General features: G+C 28.9%; 21 protein-coding genes across 21 annotated transcripts; 11 read left to right on the top strand and 10 right to left on the bottom strand. All coding sequences in view use genetic code 6, as the record gives it.

Moving 5' to 3' along the window:
* Positions 1 to 37: 37 nt before the first annotated feature.
* Positions 38 to 409, bottom strand: PTMB.318 (hypothetical protein). Its single annotated transcript, XM_001347107.1, has 3 exons — positions 38 to 229; positions 258 to 326; positions 350 to 409. 3 exons carry the CDS (start codon positions 407 to 409, stop codon positions 38 to 40), a joined length of 321 nt encoding a protein of 106 aa, XP_001347143.1.
* A 65-nt stretch (positions 410 to 474) lies between these two features.
* Positions 475 to 936, bottom strand: PTMB.317 (60S ribosomal protein L37a). Its single annotated transcript, XM_001347106.1, has 3 exons — positions 475 to 673; positions 698 to 780; positions 805 to 936. The coding sequence occupies 3 exons, from the start codon at positions 934 to 936 to the stop codon at positions 475 to 477; spliced, it is 414 nt and encodes a 137-aa protein (XP_001347142.1).
* A 50-nt stretch (positions 937 to 986) lies between these two features.
* PTMB.316c (hypothetical protein) lies at positions 987 to 1677 on the top strand. The annotated part of the gene is made up of 2 exons (XM_001347105.1): positions 987 to 1479; positions 1502 to 1677. 2 exons carry the CDS (start codon positions 987 to 989, stop codon positions 1675 to 1677), a joined length of 669 nt encoding a protein of 222 aa, XP_001347141.1.
* Positions 1678 to 2347: 670 nt separating this feature from the next.
* PTMB.315c (hypothetical protein) lies at positions 2348 to 3340 on the top strand. Its single annotated transcript, XM_001347104.1, has 3 exons — positions 2348 to 2407; positions 2434 to 2694; positions 2720 to 3340. 3 exons carry the CDS (start codon positions 2348 to 2350, stop codon positions 3338 to 3340), a joined length of 942 nt encoding a protein of 313 aa, XP_001347140.1.
* Positions 3341 to 3366: 26 nt separating this feature from the next.
* PTMB.314c (Nucleolar GAR1 protein) lies at positions 3367 to 4000 on the top strand. Its single annotated transcript, XM_001347103.1, has 3 exons — positions 3367 to 3558; positions 3582 to 3710; positions 3734 to 4000. 3 exons carry the CDS (start codon positions 3367 to 3369, stop codon positions 3998 to 4000), a joined length of 588 nt encoding a protein of 195 aa, XP_001347139.1.
* A 26-nt stretch (positions 4001 to 4026) lies between these two features.
* PTMB.313 (hypothetical protein) lies at positions 4027 to 6049 on the bottom strand. Its single annotated transcript, XM_001347102.1, is given in 2 exon segments — positions 4027 to 5631; positions 5651 to 6049. 2 exon segments carry the CDS (start codon positions 6047 to 6049, stop codon positions 4027 to 4029), a joined length of 2004 nt encoding a protein of 667 aa, XP_001347138.1.
* A 57-nt stretch (positions 6050 to 6106) lies between these two features.
* On the bottom strand, positions 6107 to 7772 carry PTMB.312 (hypothetical protein). Its single annotated transcript, XM_001347101.1, has 2 exons — positions 6107 to 7073; positions 7096 to 7772. 2 exons carry the CDS (start codon positions 7770 to 7772, stop codon positions 6107 to 6109), a joined length of 1644 nt encoding a protein of 547 aa, XP_001347137.1.
* A 270-nt stretch (positions 7773 to 8042) lies between these two features.
* Positions 8043 to 8734, top strand: PTMB.311c (hypothetical protein). The annotated part of the gene is made up of 3 exons (XM_001347100.1): positions 8043 to 8255; positions 8280 to 8424; positions 8448 to 8734. 3 exons carry the CDS (start codon positions 8043 to 8045, stop codon positions 8732 to 8734), a joined length of 645 nt encoding a protein of 214 aa, XP_001347136.1.
* A 51-nt stretch (positions 8735 to 8785) lies between these two features.
* Positions 8786 to 9458, top strand: PTMB.310c (hypothetical protein). Its single annotated transcript, XM_001347099.1, has 2 exons — positions 8786 to 8988; positions 9011 to 9458. The coding sequence occupies 2 exons, from the start codon at positions 8786 to 8788 to the stop codon at positions 9456 to 9458; spliced, it is 651 nt and encodes a 216-aa protein (XP_001347135.1).
* A 234-nt stretch (positions 9459 to 9692) lies between these two features.
* PTMB.309c (Cysteine protease required for autophagy-like) lies at positions 9693 to 10575 on the top strand. The annotated part of the gene is made up of 3 exons (XM_001347098.1): positions 9693 to 9854; positions 9878 to 10363; positions 10390 to 10575. 3 exons carry the CDS (start codon positions 9693 to 9695, stop codon positions 10573 to 10575), a joined length of 834 nt encoding a protein of 277 aa, XP_001347134.1.
* A 31-nt stretch (positions 10576 to 10606) lies between these two features.
* On the bottom strand, positions 10607 to 11704 carry PTMB.308 (cAMP-dependent protein kinase catalytic subunit). The annotated part of the gene is made up of 6 exons (XM_001347097.1): positions 10607 to 10703; positions 10726 to 10893; positions 10923 to 11070; positions 11096 to 11304; positions 11333 to 11454; positions 11477 to 11704. The coding sequence occupies 6 exons, from the start codon at positions 11702 to 11704 to the stop codon at positions 10607 to 10609; spliced, it is 972 nt and encodes a 323-aa protein (XP_001347133.1).
* A 61-nt stretch (positions 11705 to 11765) lies between these two features.
* Positions 11766 to 12325, bottom strand: PTMB.307 (hypothetical protein). Its single annotated transcript, XM_001347096.1, has 2 exons — positions 11766 to 11969; positions 11996 to 12325. The coding sequence occupies 2 exons, from the start codon at positions 12323 to 12325 to the stop codon at positions 11766 to 11768; spliced, it is 534 nt and encodes a 177-aa protein (XP_001347132.1).
* A 73-nt stretch (positions 12326 to 12398) lies between these two features.
* On the bottom strand, positions 12399 to 13560 carry PTMB.306 (Lysophospholipase). The annotated part of the gene is made up of 3 exons (XM_001347095.1): positions 12399 to 12598; positions 12621 to 12999; positions 13027 to 13560. The coding sequence occupies 3 exons, from the start codon at positions 13558 to 13560 to the stop codon at positions 12399 to 12401; spliced, it is 1113 nt and encodes a 370-aa protein (XP_001347131.1).
* A 76-nt stretch (positions 13561 to 13636) lies between these two features.
* On the top strand, positions 13637 to 15406 carry PTMB.305c (Protein kinase). Its single annotated transcript, XM_001347094.1, has 3 exons — positions 13637 to 14038; positions 14065 to 15262; positions 15285 to 15406. 3 exons carry the CDS (start codon positions 13637 to 13639, stop codon positions 15404 to 15406), a joined length of 1722 nt encoding a protein of 573 aa, XP_001347130.1.
* Positions 15407 to 16390: 984 nt separating this feature from the next.
* PTMB.304c (Insulin degrading enzyme-like zinc peptidase) lies at positions 16391 to 19709 on the top strand. Its single annotated transcript, XM_001347093.1, has 4 exons — positions 16391 to 16535; positions 16556 to 19341; positions 19364 to 19498; positions 19524 to 19709. 4 exons carry the CDS (start codon positions 16391 to 16393, stop codon positions 19707 to 19709), a joined length of 3252 nt encoding a protein of 1083 aa, XP_001347129.1.
* Positions 19710 to 20047: 338 nt separating this feature from the next.
* PTMB.303 (hypothetical protein) lies at positions 20048 to 20552 on the bottom strand. The annotated part of the gene is made up of 2 exons (XM_001347092.1): positions 20048 to 20241; positions 20267 to 20552. 2 exons carry the CDS (start codon positions 20550 to 20552, stop codon positions 20048 to 20050), a joined length of 480 nt encoding a protein of 159 aa, XP_001347128.1.
* A 21-nt stretch (positions 20553 to 20573) lies between these two features.
* PTMB.302c (hypothetical protein) lies at positions 20574 to 20964 on the top strand. Its single annotated transcript, XM_001347091.1, has 2 exons — positions 20574 to 20730; positions 20756 to 20964. 2 exons carry the CDS (start codon positions 20574 to 20576, stop codon positions 20962 to 20964), a joined length of 366 nt encoding a protein of 121 aa, XP_001347127.1.
* Positions 20965 to 21705: 741 nt separating this feature from the next.
* Positions 21706 to 23272, top strand: PTMB.301c (Protein kinase). Its single annotated transcript, XM_001347090.1, has 4 exons — positions 21706 to 21951; positions 21976 to 22061; positions 22094 to 22137; positions 22161 to 23272. The coding sequence occupies 4 exons, from the start codon at positions 21706 to 21708 to the stop codon at positions 23270 to 23272; spliced, it is 1488 nt and encodes a 495-aa protein (XP_001347126.1).
* Positions 23273 to 23320: 48 nt separating this feature from the next.
* On the bottom strand, positions 23321 to 24354 carry CYC2 (Mitotic cyclin, CYC2). The annotated part of the gene is made up of 2 exons (XM_001347089.1): positions 23321 to 23528; positions 23552 to 24354. The coding sequence occupies 2 exons, from the start codon at positions 24352 to 24354 to the stop codon at positions 23321 to 23323; spliced, it is 1011 nt and encodes a 336-aa protein (XP_001347125.1).
* A 47-nt stretch (positions 24355 to 24401) lies between these two features.
* On the bottom strand, positions 24402 to 25265 carry PTMB.299 (Peroxisome assembly protein). The annotated part of the gene is made up of 1 exon (XM_001347088.1): positions 24402 to 25265. One exon carries the CDS (start codon positions 25263 to 25265, stop codon positions 24402 to 24404), a length of 864 nt encoding a protein of 287 aa, XP_001347124.1.
* A 194-nt stretch (positions 25266 to 25459) lies between these two features.
* Positions 25460 to 25850, top strand: PTMB.298c (hypothetical protein). Its single annotated transcript, XM_001347087.1, has 2 exons — positions 25460 to 25624; positions 25650 to 25850. The coding sequence occupies 2 exons, from the start codon at positions 25460 to 25462 to the stop codon at positions 25848 to 25850; spliced, it is 366 nt and encodes a 121-aa protein (XP_001347123.1).
* Positions 25851 to 25866: the final 16 nt, after the last annotated feature.

Below are 25866 nucleotides of genomic sequence, written 5' to 3'. Positions count from 1 at the left end.
AAAATAATGTTTTAAATATTTATATTTTTGATATATCTCAATGACTATCGTGATGAATGTTTACTATGTAAAATGCAGTTTCGATGCTGGATACAAGGAAGGCTCTGTCCTTGACCTCAATGCCAAACTCCTTTTCAAGAGCGTCGTGAATGTGAATGCAAGTAGCAACATCAACATATCCCGCCGCATCATTCCAATTAGTGTTAAATGTAATTGGGGTGGACTCCCACTATAAAGATAATTGAATCAAGATATACTCTTTCTGGGTCGATTTTTCTTAATCTTTCTCCAACCACCTTAATGATTCTCTTAGCTGTTACTGCTGGCTAAAGAATAGAAGATTTGGTACATTGTTATAGACAGAACCATTAGGAAAGTGATAAGCATAGAGAGGAGCTTGGGATTACATACTCTTCACAACAGTAGATATTAATTTATTCATATTTTAATTATTATTATATTTGATTAATATACTCATTGTTTCTTTGCTTGTTATTTTTTTGGTTATGTTTTTTTGGTATGTTCCTTGGGTTGTTCTTTGGTTTATTCCTTTTACTCTTTTGGTTATTGCTTTTTTTATTCCTTCTTCTCATCCTTGACTTCAACTTCAGCATCTTCCTTCAATTTCTTGATTCTCAACATGCCTTATTTTGCAGATAATCCAGCAGGAGTACTAATGGATGAAATAAAGTAATACTTGACTTCCCAAGCACCACCAGCAATTTGTAATCCAGTTTGTGTGCATCTCCAAATACCAATAGCTTATCTCTTGAGTGAATGCTAGAATATTATAACATATATTACAGCTCCAGTAAAAGTGTTGAAATATCTTTGATGTTATGAAATTTCGAACTTCTTGATAATCTTTCTTAAAGATGCACCATATCTGGTACCATATTTTCCTGTAATTCCAACCTTCTTTGTTTTTTTGGTCATTTCAAATAATAATTAAAATCTTTAATTTATTTTTAAATAATTGAACAACAATGAGTGATTCAGATGATGATATTTTTAAAAAGAAGAAGCCAAGCAAAAAGAAAATTGAGCAATAACAAAAATAAAAACAACCCTAACAAGTTGAATAACAACCACAATAACTCAAATAAGAACTAAATCAACCATAATAACAATTAAACATTCACAAGAATCCAAAGGTGGTCATCTATTGCAAAGTTTGTACATTCCCTGTTGAATTCTGCTCATATTCTAAGGCTCCCCAAGAATGCAAAGAATGGTTAAAAACATCATTTAAAGATCTTTATGCAAATTTATATCCCGAAGATCTCAAATTAGAATAAGAAAAATAGGCTGCTCAATAACAACCTCAATAAGAACAATAATAACAATAATAAGGCTAACCCCCTGAAAAAAAGAAAAAGAAGAAGGTCAAGGTGACTGAAAGCGAAATGGTATATATAAAGGTCAAGGAAAGAAACAGGAGCAAGTTCATAACAACCTTAACAGGATTAGAAAAACATGGTAATCATTCTAGTTATCTAAGGTCTTGATATCAAGGAAGCTTAAAAAAAAATTAGTAAAAAATTTGGTTGTGGTTCCTCAATCAATGAAAAAGGAGATATTGAACTACAAGGGGATTTGAGCGCAGAATTGGAGGAATGGCTTCCAAAAGAATATCCAACAATTAAAGAAGACATGATTGCAATTCAAGAAAAATGAGATTTAAATCAGAAATATCTATATATTTTAAATATAAATGAAACACCGTCAAAAGCAGAAACATAACTCTCAATTATACACAGTCGAAAAAGTTGTGGACAAACGATATGATCCTGTTTCGAAAGAATTATAATATTGCATTAAATGGGAAGGGTATAGTGAAGCAGATAACACTTGGGAACCTTTGAAAAATCTAAAGAATGTTTTATCTGAGATTGAGGAATTCGAAAATTAATAGAACAATAAGAAATAAAATATATCTCTCAAAATTGATAATAAAAAACTCAAATAATTGCTTCTCAATAAATTAACTCATTTTCTTGAAAAAATAGCCCTAAAACCATCATAATAATAATAAGAAATAAGTCTAAGCGATTTTGAGAGTTCATGCGAGGAAATTAAACCAAAAAAAAGACAATAAGATGCCCAGCCTAATATTATTACAGATCAATTCAAACCAAAATCTTAAATTCTATCATGAAGCTACCATTGGTGTCCCTAAATTTGAGAATCTAATATTGATTTTTGATATTATCTTGTTAATTTTTGTATCATCTAAAAATCTCAGGACTCATAAGTAAAAGAAAAACCTCATTAAGCCACTTATTTTAATACATAGAAATATAAAAACATATAAAAAGTCAATTTATTATATATTTATTAAACATCAATGATTATTGAAGCTAATTCTTTGGCCGATGAATTAAAAGGAGTTTCTAGGTACGAAAAAGTAAATCTAACACTAATACCAAATAGGTTGCTTATATATCAATTTTTATGATTGGATTACTTGTTATTAAAACTGATGATGCATACATTACGTGTCAAACTTCGACTGAATTTTAAGGAATAATTTGGGAAATGGGATTGATTCCATTAGCCTTCTTGGGAGATGTAACTAAAAATTTGAACATAAATATATTTGTTGTTGGCTTGGTTCAATTTTTGGTCTGTCAATTAAGATTGCAATTTACGATGATTTATTTGCTTTATAAAATATTGGGACAAGGGAAAATGGTATTATATTAAATATATTTAAGAGACTTATAGTTTACTTTACTTGATACCCTTGATAACAAATACCATATTGCCACATTAAAAAGTATTATTTGGTTTTGCATAATTTGTATTAGTGTTATTAATTATAATGCTAAATAAAACACTTATGCAAGAAAAATAACACAAACAAAAAATAAATTTTAAATTTTATGCTAGTAGATTAACAGCTTGTATTATATTAATGCAAAAATTGGACATGGTAAACAGTAATTTTTATGAAAATCAAGTGATCTTAATGGGTATCTTTTTGTTTATATAAATAGTTCTTAGTTTACCTATTGTTAAAATATTGAGTGATAGAGTACCAGATATAACTTTTGCTTTTATATTCCTCATTTACTTCTATCTAAGTCATAGTTATCTATTTATATAAAATATATTGTAAGGTTTGCTTATTTGTTTTGTTGTTGTAAAGCTCTTGCCTATTATAATGGATTAAAAATTTTCATGTATTTTTTATGACAAAATATTAATAGTGACGATTTCATTACTTTTGCCTATAATAATATTGCAATTCCCCTTGCCAGAGTATTTTTTTGTGTTGTTAATCTTCCTGATGATCAGCGAACCACCATAAAACTTATATGAGTAGATTGAATTATGAATAAAAATATATATAAAAATTAAATTATGGGCAGAGGTGATTTCAATAGTAGAGGTGGAGGAAGAGGTGCCCCAAGAGGCGGCAGTTTCGGTAGAGGAGGAGGACGAGGAGGAAGACCTCAGTAACCATAAGGGCCACCTGCAAAAGTTGAACCATTTGCTACTTTCTCTCATGTTTGTGGAAATCAAATTATTGTTAAGGCTCTAGGAAAACAATTAGTATTGAAGATGGTCATTATTAGGTTCCCAGATTCTTTAGAAGTGTGTATTTTGAAAATAAGCAACCAATCGGTAAAGTTGATGAAATATTTGGTCCAATTGAAAATTACTTATTCTCAGTAAACCTTGAAGAAGGAATTGCTCCAAAATCAGTACTCAAAACATTTAATCAAAGTTTAAATAAGATCAATTGATTTACATGGACTCCTATGATTGCATGCCTATGGATAGATTTTTACCCAGGCCAAAAGGTGCACCAGGAATAAGCAGAGGAGGATCAAGAGGCGGTGGTAGAGGAGGACCAAGAGGAGCACCTAGAGGAGGTGGTTTTAGCAGAGGAGGACCCCCAAGAGGTGGAAGAGGAGCACCCAGAGGAGGTGGATTTAGCAGAGGAGGTGGATAATAAAGAGGAAGTTATGGAAGAGGAGGATTTAAAAGATGATAAGTATATTACATTTTATTCGATCATCATTAACATGTTAAATTATATTTGAATCTATCTCTGGCATCATCAACATTGCTTAAAATATTTTAATATCGATATCTCTTTTATAAATCTTTATCAGGAGTTTTGATGATCTGATGTTAATTTCCAATCAAATTGAAAACACTTTTTTCGTTACCATTCTTAAGGGTAGTATATTTGTTCGCAAAAAATTGTGGTTATGGCAGTTATCCAATCAAATATAATGATTTCTAATGTAATTCATTGTGGATTAAATCCTACTCTATTTCTTTGGCCTATTGTTAAGTATTAGTAACTTAATGCAATTGATCCAATGGATTTTGGATATTTTAGTAAAATTGTGAGAATTATCCCTTTTATTAATCATTATATTATTTTTGTTTTGTTGGAATTACTTTAAATTATTCTTTTACTTTTTCAAAATCTAATTTAACCACTCCATTAAAATTTGGAGGTATTTGTTACAGAGATTTATCGAACTAATTTGAATTATATTGTCTATAAAGTTTTTCAACACCTGCAAAAATTTCATTTCCTCTATTATCTATAACTTGATTTAGTCTGTTTATATCAGCATTATATGAGTTAAAGACTTCTTAATCATCTAAATCCTTATCGAAGTAGCTTTCTTGTACTTTTTATAGCTATTGTTAAAGAATTTCTATTTACGATTAATCTTTTGTAGGTCTATCTTCTAGTTATAAATCTTTTGCTGTTTCATATTGATGAAATTTTAAATTTTATAGTTTAGAAATAGAATCCACTATTGATTGACCTTAATTGCCTGCCTTTTAATAATTATTATCTCTTTTAACAGTTGTATTTAAATAGATATTATTGAATTTTGGATTTTTATTTAATTAATGATAATGTTGATCCTCATCAACCTGCTATTGATAGTATTAAGGTGTTGATTTATCAATATAAAGTTTCTTAACTTTATCATATAAATCATACTAATTTTAACTCCATTTATATTCTTGTTTTTCTGCTTCTGTAACAATCTCTATTTTTTTATCCATGATTGTATCCTAAGATTATCCTTTTCTCAAAGATTCATGAAAGTCTTCCATCTTTTTAAATACACTCTCCCCATTCTCTTCATATGTATCTACATCATATGTAATATGTTTAGCAACTGGGTTGAACTGCACTTTATTTATTTTTAAAGGTGCCAGAGTTGAATCCTTTAATTTTTCAATGGTTTATATCGTCGAAAGATCAAGCTTTTTATCCAATTACACATTGTCAAAATCAATTTTAGGAAAAGCCGCTTGTAATTTTTACTTATCCAAAGTAGTGTCATTTTTAAATACAGTTAAAAATTCTTTACTTAACTCAGGTTCTTATTCTTGTCTTTCAGCTATTAATTATGGGATTGTTTTTTCATCTAGTTTTGAACTTTTCTTAGTTTTTTACTATGAAATGGATAAGTCCTCCTATTGGTTTACTTCTGATTATTCATCTACTTATTATTGTTATTATTAGTCTTCAGGTAGATATTTTGGATTAGATTTTAAACAACTCAATAAAGCACCCAATCTGTGTGTTCGTACATATGCTAAAAGTTACAAGTTCAAGAACAAATATACCTTTCTTTTCTTCCACTATATTGATATCTTCTACTCTTCTTTTGCCATCCAAAAATAAGTGATGTTTTTACTAAAATTAATTAGCATTAGTTAATTGATTTAATTGTTCTTCATATTGCTTATTTTATTTTTATTGAATAAATTCATCTAATTTCTCCAAATCTTCTTGTTATTTCAAACCACCTAAGATCTAAACATATAAAATGTGTTTATTCAAAGATTCAGATTATTTATGTTCATGAGGATTCAATTTTTATAAGCATTTGTCTAAATCTAACAAGTCTATTTTCTTTTCTTGAATCCTATCCAGGTATACAAAGCCATTCTTTTATAGATTTATTAAATCTTTTTGAATCATTCTTTTATCAGTAGGAGCCCTTAAGTTTTTAGTTTGATCAAGGTGTTATTTAAAAGAATACAGGCCTTCTTTCATTATATAAATTTTATATTATTGTTTAATAAAATTTAAACAAATAAACTAAATGATATATCAATAGAATCCTGTGCTGGTAGTAGATCTATTAAAGATTTTGATTTTTGGTTAAAATGTACATTGCTTAGCTTCTTTTTATTCTTGCTATTCTTTGATCTACTTGATTTTTTATTCTTTAACTATGTTTTCCTTCATTGCCTTTTGATATAAGGCAGCAGGTCCTTTGAACGTTTATCTTTACTTTGCAATAATCTCTGATTTTTAATTTAACTAGGGTCTAAAGGTACTAGAAGAATCGGGTTAGGTCTTTTGCTATTTAGGTTATTTTTAAAAAAGACGATTTTTATCAAAAACACTCATTTTTTCGATAATATCCAAACATTTTGCAGTCCATGTTTCAATATTCAAATATATATCCAACTTTTCCAATTGTAAAATAACTGGTTGTAATAATTCTAAGGCTTCTGTTGGCAATTCTTCGAGATAAATATTTTGAGCACTGATCAATCCATCATTATCGGAATCCATTAATTTAAAATATTCTTCAAGTTTCTTTCTTCTCATTTATAGCACTATTTGATTAGATCTATCTGTTTAGACTGATTTACTTAAATCATCACATTCAAATTATATTATTGATTCTTCATTTACAGATTTTTATTATTAATAAAGGTACTCTCCAATGCTTAGTCCCCCTCTGGATCTATTTGCACTATGCACTTATGGTTGAAATAGTTTTTATCCACTTTTCTCATCATACATTAAAGATTCTTCAACTTCTTACTTCAATTTTTCTTCTTTTATCTTTTTTTACATTTCCATTCTTTCTAGAAATGGTAAGTATTGTTTATTTTATGATTTGTTTGGTGTAATACTTCTTCTGGTCTATTGGGTTTAGGATTCCTATATAATGGATGTCTAAGATTTATCATTAGCCCTTCTTTTCTTAGCTTAATTGTAGAGTTGATCAAATTTAGTCATACTCACATCAGTTTTGATAATTTCGTCGCATATTCTCTGGGAGCTATATAAAGAACCAAAATTACATTTTGTTAATCTCAGGTCTGAAGGAGCATTCTCTTGAAGTTTCATTCAAAAATTGTTATTCTGCCTTTCTTTTTTATTCTTGCAATTGTTATCCATATTTCAACAAATAATATTCTGGAGTTTTATTTCTGTTTTATCTTGTAGTACTGACTATTTTTAAGGTATTTTAATTGAGTCTTGGTTTGAAGGTGGCTTCTTTAACTTATTCTTCTTCTTTGAGTAGTCTTTGCTTTTGGAGTACATTATTTTTGTAATTCATCTACTTGACTTGTTTTTCATAAATATCAGTTTTTTTGATGGCAGCCTGTGATTTGTTTAAGATGTCATTCTTGTTTTCTTTCTTCTCTTAATTAACTTCTCTTATCTAATTATGAGTTTAATCTTATGTAGGTTTATTGGTATTGGTGTTGCTTATCTAATTGGATTAATTTACGAAGCTAAAATAATTTTCTTTCTCGTTCAGATGTAGTTTAATATTTTGAGCAATAATCTCTTTAATTTCATCCTTTAGATGATGTTTTTCACAAAATTGACTAGCCTTGAGTTCAATATCATCTCCCTCGTATAGATATATGAGATCATGTTCATTCTATCCAAGTTAAATGGTTAACTCTAGCAATAATTTTCTCTCATCCAACAATCCTAATTCGGCTAGCAAACTTTCTTAATCGATCATACAAGAATTCGTTAAAAATAATTAAAATTTTATTATAAGCACATTGAAATTAATTGTCATTTTGTTTTTCTCATTGAAAACAGGGGTGATTGCCAATTGATTGCTGACTGTCTCCACGATATCAGAACTCTCAATTCTTCAGAATTCCTAAACAATTTTAAAATTATTATTACATATTAAATATACTTCATATTAGTTAAATAGGAGAATGGGGAATTCTTAATAAAATAGTAATTAACAATAATTATATATATATTTTATAATATTAAAATGACAAAAGTCTTTGTTCTTCTATCACTAATTTTGGGGGTTTGTGTGGGCAGCCAATACACTCCAATTCCTAACATCCCCGATGGTTTAATTATTGGTGACAATCCAAATTTAGTAATTGAAGCCTATTATGACATCTTTTGTCCAGGATCTAGAGAATCCTACAACATATTCAAAACTGTAATCGATTCTTTGGAGAAGGACTCTTTCACTGTAAGAGTTTGATTTAGATTTTAGTTCATCATTCATCAATTCCCCCTTCCTTATCATAAGAATGCCTTTGCAGCATCAGCTGGTTTCAAATACATTTGGAAGACCGTGTCCCAAGAAGCAGCCTACAAGTTTGAAGGGTTGTTGTTGAATAACTTAGAGTAATTCACAGGTATAACGATTGTTTTATTATAGATTTGGCAACTCTGAATCTGAAATAAACTGAAGTCAATTAGAAGATTGCCGATTTGGTGAAGACACAATTAGCTTAATATCAAATTAACTATGATGAATTGTTGAATTCTATGAAACCTGGCACTCCAGAGAACATTGAGACAAGATATAGTTGGAAATATGGAACTAGCAGAAGTGTGAGTGGAACTCCTACCATTTTTGTTAACGGTGTTCTATTTGATAAGGGAGAAGAATTGTCAGCTCAATAGTGGATTCAATACATCCAGAATCGTAAATAATAAAATTGAATTAATTCTACATTATGTATGTGATGATGAAATCAATTATTAAATTAATTAATGAACAGAGTTTTCCTATTACTTGGAATTGCAACTCTAGTCTTATCAAATTAGTATGTCCCGATTCCAAATAAACCATTGGGAGTCAGTAAAGGAGATTCAAAAAAACTCATAATTGAAGCATTCTTTGATTTATAATGTCCAGATAGCAGGAATTCATTTAGGATCCTAGAACAGGTCTTGGCCCAAGGTTATGGAACACAGTATAATATTCCTATATTTTAGATTCAAATACACAATTCATATGTTCCCTCTTCCTTATCATAGAGCAGCATTCCCTGAAGCTTAGGCATTTGCCTTTTTATCCGAAATCGATGCAGAAGCAGCCTACTTATTCGCTAAAATCATATTTGACAATTAAGAAACCCTTGCAGAATCAGCCACGTTGGAATGGACTTGGTAATAAATACTAAACAAGGTGGCTGATCTGGCCAAAGAGCATGTGTATCCAAAATATTAGTATGATGAAGTCAAATTCGCCAAATCACTCCTACCAGGCACTGATTGGAATTTGAAGGCAAGATATTGGTGGAAATATGGTACTTATAGAACAGTTTCTGGAGCTCCCATTTTCATAGCTAATGGAGTTATATTGAATGGAGCAGAGAACTATGAAGCTGAAGAATGGATCGATTTTATTAATCGTAAGAATCCTAAAACTTAGGAATTATGATAAAATATATATTAACAAATTTAAATTCTACACAGACATATTAATTCTGTTTGCAAATATGTTAATAAATATTGTTTAATATGTATACTGTTATATATAATTAAAAGAAATGAAATAAAAACAAGGTTTCGGATCAACTTTCATGAATATGATGTAAGCTTTGTTTAAATTAGGACTAATACAGCCTTTAAATTAGATAATCTACTAAGTGAAGATATTAAGCAGAATGAACTCATGTATATTTTTGGTTAGGAAATACAGAATGTCGATTCCTTCCTTCAGTTAAAAGAGACTTTCATTTGGTTTAGTTACAGAGCCAACATTCAGTATGAAGGAAGGGCCATATCTGATCAAGGGTGGGGGTGTTTAATAAGAGTTGGTTAAATGATAGTGGCTGTATTAATCTATTATAAACCTAGAATTCATTGATTAGAGAAAGCACTAATTCAAAACCTAATGATCTCAAAACTAAAATAATCTGCTTGTTTGATGATAATCAATGTTTTTCCACTCTAGCTCCCTTTTCCATCCAATAAATAATCAAAAGGGCTGATCTAGTCTATAATATAAAAATTGGAGATTGGTATACTGGTCCCAAGATCATGTGTTTATTGGAAGATCTCCTTCAAAGTGCTAAGACCATTAAACAATTAAAGATCATCAACTTTTTGGAACAGTGTGTAATCGAAAAGCAAATAGATTTATAATTTAAACAACCTCAACTATTAATCATCCATGCTATAATAGGAAATAAGGAATTAGATCAGTACTTTGTCGCTGAACTTTAAAAGCATATGCAGATTCCTTAATTTGCAGGGGCAATAGTTGGCAAAAGCAAAAAAGCCTATTTCCTCATAGGATACTAGAATAATTAAGGAATCGTCATGGATCCCCATTATGTCTAAGTAAACAGTCTATTAATAATATTTAGGAAAGCAACTTATTATAATTAAATTCTTAATTGAAATGTATTCCATTAAAGGAATTTTCGGGTACAATTGCACTATGCTACTATATTTCAAATAGTTATGATTATCAATAATTAAAGACAAACTTGAAAGATCTCAAAGGGTCTATCTTCAGTATAATAGATGAAACTTGCACATGTTTTTTTTGAATTTAAAAATTATTTTATTTAAATATCACATTCACCATCCAATAAAAGGGTCATCAGTAGGTTTAACTGGTTTAGGTAACTCAGTACTGTCAGGATAAGTAGAATAATTAGAGGTATCCCCCTTGTTCCTTTATAGATTAATTCTTATACTTAACTACTGGCTTATATTTGGGTTATAATTTTTTTTGAACTAGAAACTCCCAATCCATAGCCTAAAACCAGCGGTGCATTTTGATATCATTGGCTCCTCCTTTGAGATTTCCGAATCTTTTAGTCAAATCTGCAATTAACAAATGCTTGACTAAACTTTTGGCCTCTCTATATAAAAATGAATTCAACTTAGTTACTGTTAAAAATTTCTGGGAAATTTAACTTTCCCCTTTAATATCTTCTGGTAAATAGCCATAGGATCTTCATCATTGAAAGGATCTATTCCAGCCAACATTTCATAAATCAAGATTCCCAAACACCACCAATCAACTGGTTTTCCATGACCTTGATTTAGATGGTGGTATAATACCTTTGTTGAGAAGAATTTCAGGAGCCAGATATTCTGGAGTGCCACATAAAGTGTAGGTTCGACCTTCAACTTATTTTGCAAATCCGAAATCGGTTAATTTGAGATAACCATCAGATCCAATCAAGAGATTCTCTGGCTTAAGATCTCTATAAACAATATTTTTGGAATGTAAATATTCAAACATAAGAACAACTTGAGACGCATAAAATCTAATTTTATTATTTTAACAAAACTTACACTGCTTCATCATTCTCCAATTTGCCCTTGTTTCTTAAGTAAGTGAAGAGTTCACCACCTTGAACATACTCCAGAAGGAAATAGAGATATCTTTCATCCTATGTAAATCCTAACATTTTAATCTAAAATAGTAAAATTGTGTACTAGGAAGGGATGACTTATATTAGACAAGATTGTATTTTCAGATATAATGTGATCTACCTATTTTAATCGCAAAATCTCGGCTTTCTTCAACATTTTCAATGCGACATACTCCCCAGTTTCTTTGTTCTTAGCCAATCTGACTCTGCCAAACGAACCAGTGCCCAGAGTTTACAAAATTTCATAATCTGTAAGTTTCACTTTTATTGCCTTAAATGTTGCCTAATCCATTTGAAATATATTTAACAATTAATTATTTATATGTTTAAAATCTAGAATCAAATTTATATGCTCAGAGATCTTTAATAAAATTATATATCTGATTGCATCCACTGATACATCCAGAGATCAACAACCCCAAATCATCATTATTAAATTGTCCCATCACATCCGAACACAATATTTGTTATAAATTAATTGAGTAAACCAAATTCAACTTTGCACTCCATTGTTTCTCCCTTCTATCCACAACAAGTCGTCTGTTTTCGTCTAAAAACTTTAAATTACATGATTATAGAGTACAGCTGAACACGATGCAAATGAATCCTTCATTCTCACTCCATGCAATAACACTGCATAATACAAGGCATTGAATGCTTTTGAATAAGGAGGACATGTATCGAAAATCACAGTGAAGGATTGCTTCTAATATGTCTCAGTAAATATCAAATGCTTCAACAAATTATAAATGTCTCTCTTGAGTATCTCATTACCATCTAATTTGATATTTAATTGACATTCTGGCGATTATTGAAAACTCGGCCCAATGCTTATCAATTAACCAAGAGACTTACATCTCGCAAATGAAGGTATCTTGTTCAGATTCAAAGAGCACTCTGGTTGTGTGTCCATTATTTACCAATTTCTTAATATTGAAAGGAGTCAATTCGTGGTCAATCTCCATTGATATAAATAATATTAATTTTCATTTTAATTATTTCTTAATCAATTTGTTATACAAAATCAGAATAGGAACAAATGGGTATTGCACTCTCTTAAACTTCCCTTTCTTAATCAACACAGTCAAAAAATAGGCAAGCAACAAGAGCATCAAAAATATTATCAACTTTCTTCTGTTCTTCTGCACTGGAATCCCAATCAATAATCTTGGCTATGACAATATTCCTTTCATTAAAATAATACTTACCAAATGGCATACTACTCTCCAGTCTTATCTTGATCCACTCACTCAACTACTACTTTATACTCTAGAACTCCTCGTCATGCTATAATTCATGATATCCTTCATCAAACAATTTTATGTGCTTATCCTTGCTTCCTACTTAATTGATGAATTGAACACTGTTTTCATAACTACTCTGTGTATCCTATTTGCCATGAAATATCATTATTGGGTATTAAAATTAATGAGAATTTTTAAAGATAAAAGGCAATGTTTTATAAATGCTTCTTGCCATTCCCACTCCCAGAAATGGCATTACCAATCTATCCTCAAAAATTCTTTAAATATGTTAATTATTCTTACTCAAACTAGTTGGATTAACATTTGTATTAATAACTAAGTCCTACAGAGGGTTTAAGAATAAAAATACTTCTAAATAATGTCCAAAGTTCTTTATCACAAATTACTTCAATGGGCCAATGTTTCTGTTCAATGGAAATCCTAGAGTGGGAGCAGTACATATTACCCCTGATATCTTCAATTTGGGGTTCCGAATCAATAAACTTATAATAACAAGTGCTCCCATTGCATGTCCATATAAAAATAGGGGCAGATCCTTCGATGCCTATCTAATCAGAACCTCAACATCTAATTGGAGATCTGCTATTGATTGCGATCCTCTTGGTCCTCCTGAAAATCCAAAACCCCTCAAATCAATCAAGTGCACAACAAAATTCATTTTAGCGAAAAAGTCAGCCACCTATTCAAATCTCTTTTTATTGTGTTACATGTAGAAATCTCCCTTAATGCTCCCCAAATCCATGGATAATGCAGATGGATGCTTTCTTATTAGGAGGATCCAATTTGGTATAATAAAGTCTAAGATCTTGTCCAAAGCCTGGTATATATCCTCTGAGTACTTTGTAATCCTGCATTGAATATTCTCCAATGAATTTAGTGTCATCTTTAAAAAAATCATTTATAGATTCTGATTCTTTTAAGTTCATTAAAAATTTAACAGAATAATAGATCAATATTAGATGAAGTTTGAACATAAGAAGAAATTCTCTGTGCATTTAGATATTTCATAACTCACATCTAATTCTTATTTAAACTACCCGCTTTCCACTAGGAGAAAGTTTGATAATCAATAATCAACCAAAAAATTGGACACATCACCGAAGAGTGTAAGTCCAAATACTTCATTTCTGTCTTCTGACCGTAAATTGCAACAAAAATACCCAATAAATAATAGCAAGACCAATTCACTCAAAAGCATGCTCTAACCCTATAAAATTAGGTCGCCATCAGAAAAAGAAAATCAACACAGTTTTTTAAGCAACAGAAGTCAATTACACAAGCTTCCTCTCACAACTGAATAATTTCTTAAGTTATATAATGTGACAAGAAATGAACAAAGAGAATTGAATGGTATAAAATAAGTATAAATTTTATCATTATTCTCAAGGTTTTTTATTATAAATAACCCAAATGTCTAGTCGATCAACCAAATGGAGATTACTCCTATAATATCAAGGATCACATCAGATATCAATATGAAATTCTCAGTTTGTTGGGCCAAGGCAGTTTTGGTTAAGTATTCTAAGTCTTGGACCATAAAACTCAGTAGTTATATGCTTTGAAAGTAATCAAGTGTCAAGACAAACTAAAGAAACAAGCTGTTATTGAAGCCAACATCCTGTAATATATCAAAGATCATGATACAGATTAGCTTTCGAATATAGTTAGAAATATCGAATAGTTTACATTTCGAGGACATCAATGCATAGTGTTTGAAAAATTAGAGTAAAATCTATTTGAGTTAATTTAAAAACAAAGGTTCAAGGGGATTGATCATGAATTAGCAAGGAAAATTGGCATTCAACTTTTGAACTCTCTTAATTTCTTAAATAAACATAAGATCATACATTGCGATATCAAGCCTGAGAATGTGATGTTGTTAGATAATTCTAAAAGCGGAATTAGACTTGTTGATTTTGGATCAGGTTGCTTTGTTGGCCAATAGATCTATACTTATATATAGAGCAGATACTATAGAGCCCCTGAAGTAATTTTTGGATTGAAGTATGGCATTGAAATTGATATGTGGAGTCTTGCTTGTTTGATATCAGAATTGTATATTGGTACTCCGATATTTCCAGGAGAAGATGAAATCGAATAAATTAACTTGATTATCGAAGTTATTGGAGCTCCTTCAGTAGACTTTGCATTGAAATGTCCAAGAAGGAAGTATTTCTTTGACGAGGATGGACATCCAAAGAAAAACATCAAATCTTACAGAAAACCTAGTTCAGTTAGTCTCTATGACAAATTAAGAACTGAGGATTCAGACTTGGTTGATTTTCTATTGAGATGCTTTGCTTGGGAACCGTAAAATCGGTTGCAACCCTTGGATGCACTTAAACATCCATGGATAATTGCTGGTCTTCCTAAGGAAATACAAAAACAACATAAAAAGTATATAGAACTTGAAAAACTGCTTCAAACATAGAAGGCTCCATTAGTTTCGTAATTATGTTTTTAAGGATCCAATAATTCTAAGGATCATTTTTAAGAGGATTCTCATTTCAAAACCAAGAAGTAAATAAAATCTATCTTGAATATCAATACCAATCTGAGCAACACTTCATCAGATCCCAAAGCTAGTATTAATCAATTTTAATATAGTATTGAGTTGTCGTTATCATGACAAGCCATTGTAATCTGAAAGGTAAAGAAAGAATATAGCTTCTTCTATTTATAAATTACTATCTGATAAGCAAAAGAACAGGAAGCCGTCGTGCAATTGAAACTGCTTAAAGCAAATTACTTTATTTATTTGATATTTTTAACATATTTAATTAAGAGGGATTTGACTATTTTTTGGAATATTCAATATTCTGTTCTTATTTTGATTGTGTATTTAATTAGGAATCAAATTATTAATATTTATATTTATTTCTATTTATAATGAATAATAAAAGAAAGCATAAGATTAAACAATTTGAAGAAATTGAAATTAATGAAACGTATAAGGATACTCCGACATCGAAGCATGAGGATAGCTAGAGTAATGACATGGATCAAACCAGTAATTCCATCCAACAGTAAGAACCAGAGTAAAAATACGATTTTAATATCATACCCCTCAAAGTAAAAGTATAAATATGCCTTAGGTGGTGGCATTAACTGTATTTCTATTTTTATTAGGTATTATTTTCGTTATTTTTGGACTTGTATTTTTAATGAGAAATCCAAATAAATATCAGCAATACATTTCCCTTTTGATAGTTGGAGGCTTAATGATAATTCCAGGGGTGTATTATAGTTGCTTATTAATTAAATTCATTAAAGCAGACTCTAGATCTACTTAATAGAAGATATTAAATGAACTTCCAATAGATTGAATTATAAAATTGTTTTATTTAGGATAATACAATATTCTAAAATAAGAAAAATGTTATCATTTCATATATAAAATCAAATATACTTCATCTATAGAATTAGTTGGAATTCATATTGTAAATCAACAGTTAAATCTCTGAATTTTGTGTGATTTGAACTAGTCTGATTGAAATTATTTAATGAGAGTTGTCTTTGACTACAAAACTATAAAATCGGAGTCTTAAAGAATTATATTTTAAGTGTCACAATCCAATGAGGTTTAAGTGAGAACTTGGACTATTCATAAATAGGAGTGATATTTGGTTAAACCTTGATGAATATTTTAGATAAAATAAAAAGTTAGATAGTGTATAAATTCAATTTTATAATTAATACGTTTTTATTGATAAATGCACTACGTTCCAATTTCATAAACAGAGAGGCGTATTTCAAAGTTAAAACACAAAAATAAACAGAAGACTATGTTTATAATAGTGGGAGCATTACTAGTTTGTTTAATAGCGATGTTGGTGCTGATTGTATTAGATGTTAATAGTATTGTTTTATTATATGAGATTATGTTAAGATTAACAGTATATTTTAAATATGGTAACCACAAAACACAGTTGCGATGGTTTAGACTCAAAGAGATTTGATATCATCGAAACATAAGCAGATCGACGAAGAATTAATTCATCTAAAATCAATATTTTAAGAGAAAGCTTATAAGGAAGCCACCAACTTGAAGTTGCCTATCATAGATAAGAATGAGTACTAGTATTTCACGTTGTCGAATGGGTTGAAAGTATTGGTGATACAAGATCCAGAAGCGAAAATAGCATAGGCAGCATTGTGTGTGAATGTGGGTTCATGGACAGAACCAGATGAGTACCCAGGATTGGCTCATTTCTTAGAGCATATGTTATTTCAAGGATCTAAGAGTTATCCTTAAGAGGGTTATTTCTAAAAATTAGTCGCAGAGGGAGGTGGATCTACAAATGCTTATACAAGAGGAGAAGAAACTAATTACTATATGAAAATAAACAATGAGAGAGTAGTGGAAGCTCTGTAAGTATTTGCTCATTTCTTCATTGATCCTTTACTGGATTCAAGTATGGTGGAGAGAGAAGTCAATGCAGTAAATAGTGAATATGAGATTGCAGTTTCAGGTGATTTATGGAAGATCTCTCATCTATTCTAGATTTTATCAAATAAACCAATAGGTAGATTCACAATAGGTTCATTGAAGACTTTGAAAGACCCAATGAAAGAATTAGTAAAATTTCATTCACAATTCTATAGTGCAAATATAATGAGTTTAGTGGTCAAATCAAATTATCCTGATATGGCCAAATGGATTAGAGAATAGAGTGATTTTTCATAAATACCAAATTTGAATTTGAAAAAAAGATCAAAGCTACATTTACCCTTAAAGAAAACTGGTCTCATGGTCAAGTATAAGACAAATGGAGACAAGAACTAATTGATCTTAGCTTATCAATTAGACTCTCCTAGAACTGCTAAGAAAAGCAAGACTTTACCAATGATAGCATCATTAATTAAATCAAAACATAAGGAAGGATTACTTGATTATTTAGTGAGACAAAAGATGGCTTTAAATGTTGATGCAGGTACATTTCTAGAAGGAAATGGGGATTTCACTTTCTTTCTTATTGAAATTGAATTGATTGAAGGAGTAGATGAACTCAAAGTAGCTGAGACTGTGACTGGATACTTTAACAATATGTTAGACTAGTTCTTTTAAGAAGTGGATAAGAATGAAATCAATTACACACCATACTTAGAAGAAATCTGGTAACAATACAAACAATTGCAATTATCACAATACAACTATCTAGATAACAATCATTATCCAACTGTATAACAGATAGCCCATAATTTAAATTACTTTGATTATACTGATGCAATGAGCATTGAATTTTTGTATGAGGAATTCTAACCTGAGAGTATCTATAACTATTTGACAGAAATGCTCAACCCATCAAACATTGTGATCTTCCATGGTTCACCCAAATTCACGAATCTTAAATAATCATCAGAACTATACAGATTAGAATACGAAATCATGACACTCTCTAGAGAACAAATCAAAAAATTGTCTAGTGCTGTTACCACTAAAGTAGTACTCTTTGATTGGGTCAAAAGCAAATAATTGCCATTGTTATTACCCAAGATTAACACCTTCATTCCTAAAGATTTTAGTATCAAATCTCTTTGCAGAGAATAAACCTCATTTATACAAGCCCCATTAGTATTTAAAAGCAAAGAAGACTGTATTTAACATGAAAAGGAGTATGAGGCCATTAATCATTACCCACTTATGATCAAAAGAACTGTTGAAACTAAGGCTTGGTGGAAATTACAAAGGTAATTCTAAGTTCCACAAATATTTACTGGAGTCATGTTCAATACTCCTAAATCCATCAATTCATTAAAGGATAAACTCTTGATTCAAGTTTTTAATACTCTTGTCACTGACAATTTGAATCAAGAAATCCAAGAAGCCATCGATGCTGGATATCAATTCCAATTTACTCCAAGTATCAAAGGAGTTTCCCTTGAATTGTATGGATGGTCTGATAATTACCAATCATTTTTTGAGAAAGTTCTGTAATCTATCAATAATCTAAAATATGATTCATTCTATTAAGTGAAGTAGAAATTGATGATCTATTACAACAATATTTATTAAGACAAACTATTCAGAGTTGCTATGTCAGAATATTTGAATTAAGTTGTTTAAGCCTAATATTATACTTCTCAATTGTTTTAAGATGAATTGGCTACTCTAGATTTGGAAAGCCTACAAGAATTCCATTCTAACTATTTTTCTAACTTTAGAGTATCATCCTTTGTAAGTGGTAACATTCTTAGATCTGAAGTAGAAGATCTTCTACATACAATTAGGAAGGTATTCCATAAATCAAGTAGTCATACTTCAGAAGAACCTCATGTTTTTAACATCAGAGACTTCACTAACAAAAAAGTTGTTGTTCCCTTAACTCACAAGGGAGGTGATAATAATGATGTAAATGGTGCTACAATCAATTATTATTAAATTGGACACAGAAATAAAAAGAATTTTGCTATTATGAATCTTATACAATAATTCTTCCATAACCATGCATTCTAATATCTTAGAACTGAAAGATAATTGGGTTATGTTGCTCTTATGAGATTCATACCTATCGGTTGCATTGATGGTGCTGCTATAATCGTTCAAGGCACAGCATAGATGCCTTATGTTGTGAATTAACATATTGAAGACTTTTTGAAATAATTCCATAATGTCTTATTATCATTAGCTGATGATTAATTGGATAACATTAAAAACGGAGCTGTATTTAATTATATTTATTTAGAAATCTGCTCTTTAAGAGAAGGATAAATCATTGTATGATGAGAGTGCTTACATTTGGAGTTAGATTCGAGGGAACAATCTCTAATTAGAAGAGAAAGAGATTGCCATTGCTATGATAGATGAAATTATGTAAAAGGTAACCATCCCTCATTTATCTAAAGGATATCGTAGATTTTTATGAAAAGTACTTCATTAAACAACAAAATAAGTTGAGTTTGTAAATATACGGTAAAGGATTAATAGAACAATTTAATTAAGTTAAAGATAATTTATTGGAAAAAGAAGAAATAATAGAACTAAAAACTCTTAATGAATTTAAATGTGCTTATACCCTAAATAATTTATGAAGAAATAATATTAAATAACATTATTCAAAAAACACATAAGATTTATTTATTAAATCATAATAGTAATAGTCCATATATATGTAAAAGTATTTCCATAATCATTTTATAAGTCTAATTAAACTTTTTGATTTATGAACTAAACTTATTTCTTCCTTGTTTAAAGATTTTCCTTTAATCTGTATTCCCATACTTTTAAGTTTTAATTATTACTTTAATAATAATTTTTATAGCTAATAAATAATATACTTGATTTTCAACAAATATTCATAGAGGCCTTCAACAAAACTCTATGACTACATAAAGAAATGTATTTTGAAAGGATTTATAAATATAAATATTCATTATTTCAAAAACTCAATAATTTCAGAATGGTTGTATAATTTTGCCCTTTCTAAAGGTGTCATGCCCAACTCGTCCTTTGCATCAAGTTCAGCTCCATATTATTTTAAATCCTATAGCATCTTCAATCTCCCTAGACTTGCTGCCAAATGAACTGGCCTCATTCCCTCGTAGGTCTATTAATTTACATTTGCTATGGGATGTACTAATAGCTTTACCTTAATACAATAAACACAATAAGAATATTTCATATCTATCTATCACTATGCTTTATGTAAGTAGAGTTTATCCTGATTCTTCAATGATCTCAGAATCAACATTGATGTTCCCACTTTCAAGATCCTCCTTTATCTATTTTATTCGATTCTATCTTAAATCACTCCAAGTGGCATTTTCTCTGATTTCTTCTCTCACTATAAATGATTCCTCCTTTCTAATAATTCCAAGTTCTAAATTAAACAACTGTATACTTATTAGGAATGTATTTATATAAGCTTATAACATTAAATTTAATTTTGTGGTTATATGTTTTCATCTTATCGAAAGAAATTGTTTGATTAGAAACTTGCTGAGTAGCAATAAAATCTCCATTAATAGAAAGAACTGAAAATAAGATAGAGTCGAGGTTAAATTGATCAAAGAGCACTCGCTACCTATTTAGGAGCGTACATTCAAATGAAATGTATAAGATTTATTGGATTTTTAAGAAATCGAGGATTTCTTTTATGAATAATGTACCAATTAATGCATTGATATCTAAAACGAGTGGATGAATGATAAGGAAAGATAGTGTTTGACTGATTGCAATAGTAAAATAACAAAATTCACCAAAATTGCAAAAGACAATTATGCAAACATAGACGACGAAACCAAAAAGATTGTTTCTTCTGTTTCTTCATTGCTAAGTAGAAGATGATTTATAATAAATTTAATATTTTATATACCAATTAGAGATCTTTAAATTAGTACATTGTAAAGAAATCTCAATTATAAATATATGTGTGGATGTGAGTGTTAGTAAATAATTAAACCATAAGAGTATTCATTAAATTAATAATAATAAACTCAAAGATTGTATTATATTAATCATTTTTAAGAAATTGTTATTCAAAAGAAATAATCAATGTTATGATTCAAAAATTAACTATATAAAAGCAGGTATCCATCAAAATAAGCCAAATTTTATATTCATTTAGAAGTATAACTTCCAAAATATAAATAAAAAATTAAAGTAATAAGGAAAATAGATTTTGAAAATTACTATGATCATTTCACAATTTTTCAGATTCTAAGATTCTATCATTTTAAACAAAGTTTAATAACTTTTCTTTTATTACAAAAAACAATTTATTTTGATCTAATAATTCTTAAGTGGTTAAAAGAATTTTAACAAATTTATTTTCCAAATCTATTAATGATTTTGGGATATATTTTTAAAAAGACAATCCAACACAAATGAAGGTTCAAAGATAAAAAATTGGATTAAATTATGAACTCTAATATATTGTATTTAAAATAAGTAAAGATGCAAACTATTTATATATAATAAATAAGAGCAAAGGAAGATGAAGAAATATTAATATTTAAGCTACTAAATTAGAAGCAAGATAATAAAATAGCTCTGATTACTCTGTTTAATAATTGATTATATAATTTAATGTCTTTTTAAATATAACATTATATTATAGGTATAGAATATTATAATAATGGATAAGATTAGTTATTAGGAAATGGCAAATACGGAAAAATTGTTATCGCGAAACACTAATTAGTGAATGAAAATGTTTTAATCAAAATATTAGAGAAAAAGAATCTGAAATTAAATAGAGATTTGTAAAACCTTGAGAATGAAATTCAAATACTCAGATAGATCAAGCATTAGAATGTAATACAATTATATGAAGTAATTTCAATCAAGTTAATATAGATTTTGGAATCTACATACAATATTTACATGATTTTTGAATTTGGAGAAGGAGATGACCTGAAACATAAATTAAACTAATGCTAAAAGTATCATAATTATAATTTATTGATTTTCAGAGGCTTAATCTTTAATATATTTGCAGCAAATTGCCAAAGGAGTTTCGTATTTGCATGAAAATAACATAGTTCATTGTAAATTAAGATTAGAGAACATCGTATTATAAAATGGAAAACCCAAGATTATCGATTTTAGCCAGGCTATCAAGATGGATTAATAGGCAACCATAGATTACTCTACAATTAAATTATCATATTAATCTCCTGAAATGTTAAACTCGCTATATTATGAATTTGACGGATAAAAATATGATATATGGTGCTTAGGTCTAATGCTTTATCAAATGTTGTAAGGCTAATTGCCATTTGACAATATAACTAACAATAATGACTTGAAAAATAAAATTAAGAAATCACAATTTTAAATAAATTCTCCAATTTCTTAGTAAGTTTGTTCATTATTAGAATCAATGCTTACGATTGATCCAAACAAAAGAATTACTCTTAATGAATTAATGAATTTCTTAGAATCATAAAATCTAATTTTTGAAGATGAATATTTAAAGGTTCATGATGATATTCCAATACATCTAATTATTAAAGAGTTGGAAGAGAATCAAATAGAAACAGTCAACTTATTTCAATAATTAGAGCAGAATAAACATTGTACATTAACTACATGTTATTACTTAATAAAAAATAAGTTAATGAAAAGAGATAAATTAAACAAGATCAAAGAAAATTTAATGAATTTTGAAAATAGTAAATTTAACTTTATGACAAAATTAAGAAATAGTTTGCAATTTACAACAACTAAATCTCGAATTTATCAAAATGGCACTAGAGTTCATACTGAAAATAATCATATTAGAGCTGAAAGTACTACTTCACATTCATATAATAAAAGATCATTGAGTAAAACAACTAATCACAAAACTCCATTTATGAAATAAGTTCAATAAGCTTAAAAATTATCTCAAACTTAAAATTCCTTCTTTCCTTCATATAATTCTACCAACTAATGCAATTTAAATAAGGGCAACAACAGCATTAATAACAATAACAATAAATCTAACAATATTAACAATCAAAATTTCTAACAATTGGGAATAATTAGTGATGGCTATTAAATCTATTAAGATAAACTTCAATAGAGATTAAAAAGTCTCTTGTATTCAAATAATAATTATATAATATAAGTAACAAATACAAAAAGAAGATCAGTGTCATAAAAAAATTGATATAAATTTATAGATGTTAAACATTTTAACTAGAAATGAATTAACCATTCATTTTTATTATTTAATTTGCCTTTCTACTCTAATACGTGATACTTCTTAGTATTTAGGCTAAGCAAACTTTTTTCTAACAGCCTATAAATTTGATTTGTCTGATGATTGCAAAACAAGACACATTTCTTTAGCACAATACCTAAGTTCTTATTCATTATAACCAGTCATTTTCTGCATTTCTTCACTCCAAGATTGAGGAGTCTTCCTATGAAAATATATTTCTGATACCTTATTTTGTGGACTAAATAAATAGCTGCTGCAGATAGAAACGATGGTTTATAGTTCATAAATTTGATGTCAACAATTGATAGCTCTAAAAGATACTAAGCCAAGCTTAAATTCTTAGTATCTAATCCTGCAATTCTACCAAATCTCTAAAGAAAACAATAACTTGATGGTTGGGTTATGGAGAAGTCTAATGTTTATAATATTTATCCTTCCATTTCAAGGACATCCTATTTTGTGTAGGCATTGTCAGTGATGTACACAAAATCTTTCAAATCAGGGGGATATATTTCTTCATATTTACAAGCTATAAATAATGAAGCTACTCCAACTAATTAAAGTTATTATCTGGTTGTAGTCTTAAAATTAAGAAACCTGTCAATTAAATAAGTTGTAACATATAAGGTCTCATCTCTTAATTTAAATTTGAGATGGACATCAATCAACCAATCTAAAAGAATTGCTCTCATTCTTGCATTTAAGTCAGGTTGTTATTATTCATTCATGTAATTATTACTAACTAAATATTTTTCTTCTTAAGTCAACAAATAAGTATAGATCTCCTTATTATATAAAGAAGTGAATTAAGGGTCTTTAATCATTTGTTAATCAAAAGAACATAATTGTTGAGTATTATTTTCAACTTCCATTTTATTTTCTTTCTCTTCCTACCATAAATTTAGTTTGAGATATCTAGGTAATACAGTAAGATGCTTTGGTTTATTTCTGTCTGTGTTTTCCTTTTAGAATTCACCCGATGAATTAACCAATTCTTTGCCGAAGAATCTATACTGTTCGTGGATCATTTTATTATACGTTAAAAATATAATATTCTGTTAAAATTTATTATTATTCAATTATAATTGTACAATTATATTAATTATTATAAATGACAATCCTATCTGCATATTGGGCATTATTGTTTCAATATAACTTGCTGCATTATGCAATCCCAACAATATAAATGTCCACATGGAGTGCAAGTCACATTTGTTGCATTATCATAACAAATTAAACATTATGTAAATTTATCATTATTCTCATTTGTTGTTATATTTCTTTCTTTATTCACTTGATCTTTCATATTTTCATTCTTAATCTTCAAAACAAAGTTGTACAAGCTTCTCATGAATTGCAGAATCAGTAATATTAAATAAGCTTAGCCAATCCTTTTGTACTTAATATTGTGATTTGGAGGTATTCTATTGAAAATGAATTGGATTTGAGTTAATCTCTTGCTTATCTCAAAGTAAGAGCCTTGGATTAAAAATAATGCTAAGTGAAAGTCTTAAATCCCTTCTAATACATCATTGATATCTGGCAAATTCTTAAGCATTTTGTTTGCCGACTGTTATTACTAATACATTATTTATCTAGATCTTAACTTTGGTATTGAAAATGAGAGTAATTATAAAATTATAAATAACACTTTCCTTCTTTTTTGCAAAGGTACAAAATGATCATCATAGTCAGAATAATTGAAAACTTAAATGTTTGTATATTCCTCTCCTATAGTTTTGACTTCTCGTAAGTATGTCAATAAATAATAAGTCAGATTACTTATCATTTTAATAGTATTGAGTTTATTGAAGATTTACCTAGTTGAAACAAAATATTCCAGAAGATTGCATATATTTTGATAGATCGATTGAATCATCTCCGAATCCTTTTAAGATGCTCTTATCAATTCAGGTTAATAAGCATAAGTAAATGACATTTATATATATATTAAAATTAAATTATACTTTTTCTAAAATACTTAATTGATTAGTGATTTAAAAATTGTCAGGGAATATTGGAGTATTGGCTATATGGTTGAATTCATTTGGATTAGGAATATGGACAATAATTATAATATTTGATATCGACTTTAACTTATCGAATTAAATAATTAATATCTTAAATAAAAAAATGAACGCCAAAGGTGCAGGGTTGACATATGTAAGCGAATACAAATCTGATGAATTCAGAACATTCAGAGGCGGTTTGAGACATTTGCCTGAGAGAGCAGAGGCTATGGTACATAATAGCAAGAACAATTTGTCTAATTATCATGACAAATTTAATTATGAGAGAGTAAATTGTTCATTTAAATTAAAAGGGGTTCATTTAACACTCAAGATCATTATCTAACCAACACCACAATTTCCATTTTATGTATGGAGGACCTAAAGAATACTTATTCAAGAGACTTTTCTATGGTGCATGGTATAGAAAGAATATCAGAAATTTCTGGTTCCCTGCTGTGTTTAGTTATGGACGTAAGCATTTTACTATGAAATAGTTGGTTGTTTCTGCATGAGATTATATGATAATGC

This window comes from Paramecium tetraurelia (assembly GCF_000141845.1).
Source record: "Paramecium tetraurelia macronuclear, complete genome".
In the NCBI taxonomy this organism is placed as follows: domain Eukaryota; phylum Ciliophora; class Oligohymenophorea; order Peniculida; family Parameciidae; genus Paramecium; species Paramecium tetraurelia.
The sequence above is the reverse complement of the archived record's forward strand: the minus strand, read 5'-3'. Positions and strand labels throughout refer to the sequence as shown.